Here is a 1,746-nt window from a genome sequence, read left to right as displayed (position 1 = left end):
TGCTGAGCATTTAGGTCCACTACTGCGTTTCTTTGTCAACTGTAGTTAATTTTCACGCTACAAAGTTTTAACATTCCTTGGCTAATTTCTCTCATGGTGGTTCTGTCCTCGGCATCTGCTAGAGGGTCAGTGTCCCCCGGGGAAACACTCCCCCACCGTCACTAGGACAGCTCTTAGCATCCTCCTTCCGACGATCAGGAAATTTTTTTTTTTTTACTGTTGCAGATATGTTTTTTATTAGCACATTCAGCTTATTGTCAACCAAGGTGTTCAACCCTAAAATCCACAGAGATCCCAAATCTTAATAACGTTGTTAAAATGCAAATTATATTATTTTCTCTTTATGGATTCTTAGAAACATCAATTTGGAGTTGTTTTTTTTTTTTTTTTAATTAAAGTATAGTTGACCGAGGAACAGGAATTAAAGTGTGTACTCCCTTTGGGATTTTTTTCTGATCCTTCAAAAGCTAGCATGTGCTTTTCTGCTTAGCAGCTGACTTCCATGTAAAGGCAAAGCTCATACTTTTTATCTAGTTTCCTTCTTGAAATTTCTCACTCCTGCACCGTCTCGGGAAGTCGGGGGCCCCTGGTAATAAAGAGATGGGAACAGCATTTATCGAACATTTAGGTGAAGCGGGCGTGTCACTTGTTCACACTCATCCACACCAAGACACTGACCATCCCATTTTACACATGGGAAAATAGAGCCCCAGGGAGCGTAACTGGCCCAGGGTCACGAGGCTGGGATTTGAACCTCACAGTCTGGTTCTAGAATCCACCCCTCTTGGCCCTAATAATAATAATGACAGCATAAAGCACAGCCACCGCAGCCTGTGTTTCTTACACACTCCTACTCCGGGGAGTGGCCCCAAGCACTAAATGACCGTATTTAATTTTTACATCGACCCATCACTTAGCCCTATTGTATGGATCAGGAAACAGGCCAGAGGCACAGGAGTGGGGAGGAGACTTTGGATGGGGCATTGCTGCCGGGAGCAGGAGGCTGGACTGCCGCTAGGTCCCCACACCACTCCACCCACCGCGCCTGCCTCCACAGGTGGATAGCGAGAAGGGAATCTCCCTCCGCTTCCCTCGGTTTATCTGCGTCCGTGAGGACAAGAAGCCGGAGGAGGCCACCACAAGTGCCCAGGTGAGGCCCGCGGTAGAGGGTGGGTGGTTGGCCCAGGGGGGGGCTTGCCCGGCCAGGCCTGCTTTTTGGAGAAGGTGGGCTCTGGCCTGGCTTGGCATGGAAGGGGGTGGGGCAGCCCCAGGGCTTCTGACCCTCCCACCATCCACCCTCTCGCTTCAGGTGGCCTGTCTGTACCGGAAGCAAAGTCAGATTCAGAACCAGCAAGGCGCAGAGCCAGAATCCGACCTGGAAGATTTCTACTAGGCCCCCTGCTCTCCCCGGGGGCTGGGGGCGGAGGGGGCCCAGGGGCGTCGGCCTCAGGTGCTCAGCAATCTGGTGTTGCTGGGTGTGGGTTTTGATAGTCAGGTGTGTGTGTGGGAGGGGATGGTTTCAGCCGGGGTCTGGGGTTCTGTCATTCCTTTCAATAAATAATTGTTGAACACCTGCTCTGTGTCCGTGCTGGGCTCTGGGGGTACAGCCATAACAGCTCACCCCTTGATAGCGTGAAACCAGGGCCTTGCAGTAGAACTCTCTGCAGTGATGGAAACGTGCCACGTCTGCGCTGGGTGGTGTGACAGTCACCAGCCACGTGTGGCTGGTGAGCACTTGGAATGGGG

General features: G+C 51.5%; 1 protein-coding gene across 1 annotated transcript in view; it reads left to right on the top strand.

Moving 5' to 3' along the window:
• The window catches only part of LIG1 (DNA ligase 1), a 31,628-nt gene extending 30,235 nt beyond the window's left edge, over nt 1-1,393 (top strand). Inside the window, exons 26-27 of the mRNA XM_007463295.1 lie at nt 1,058-1,150; nt 1,310-1,393. Coding sequence (XP_007463357.1) covers nt 1,058-1,150; nt 1,310-1,393 — 177 coding nt within the window. The remainder of the gene's footprint in view (nt 1-1,057; nt 1,151-1,309) is intronic.
• Nucleotides 1,394-1,746: the final 353 nt, after the last annotated feature.

The sequence above is a fragment of the Lipotes vexillifer genome, unplaced genomic scaffold, assembly GCF_000442215.2.
Source record: "Lipotes vexillifer unplaced genomic scaffold, Lipotes_vexillifer_v1.1 scaffold802, whole genome shotgun sequence".
Classification (NCBI taxonomy): domain Eukaryota; kingdom Metazoa; phylum Chordata; class Mammalia; order Artiodactyla; family Lipotidae; genus Lipotes; species Lipotes vexillifer.
This window is presented reverse-complemented; position numbering and strand designations above follow the sequence as displayed.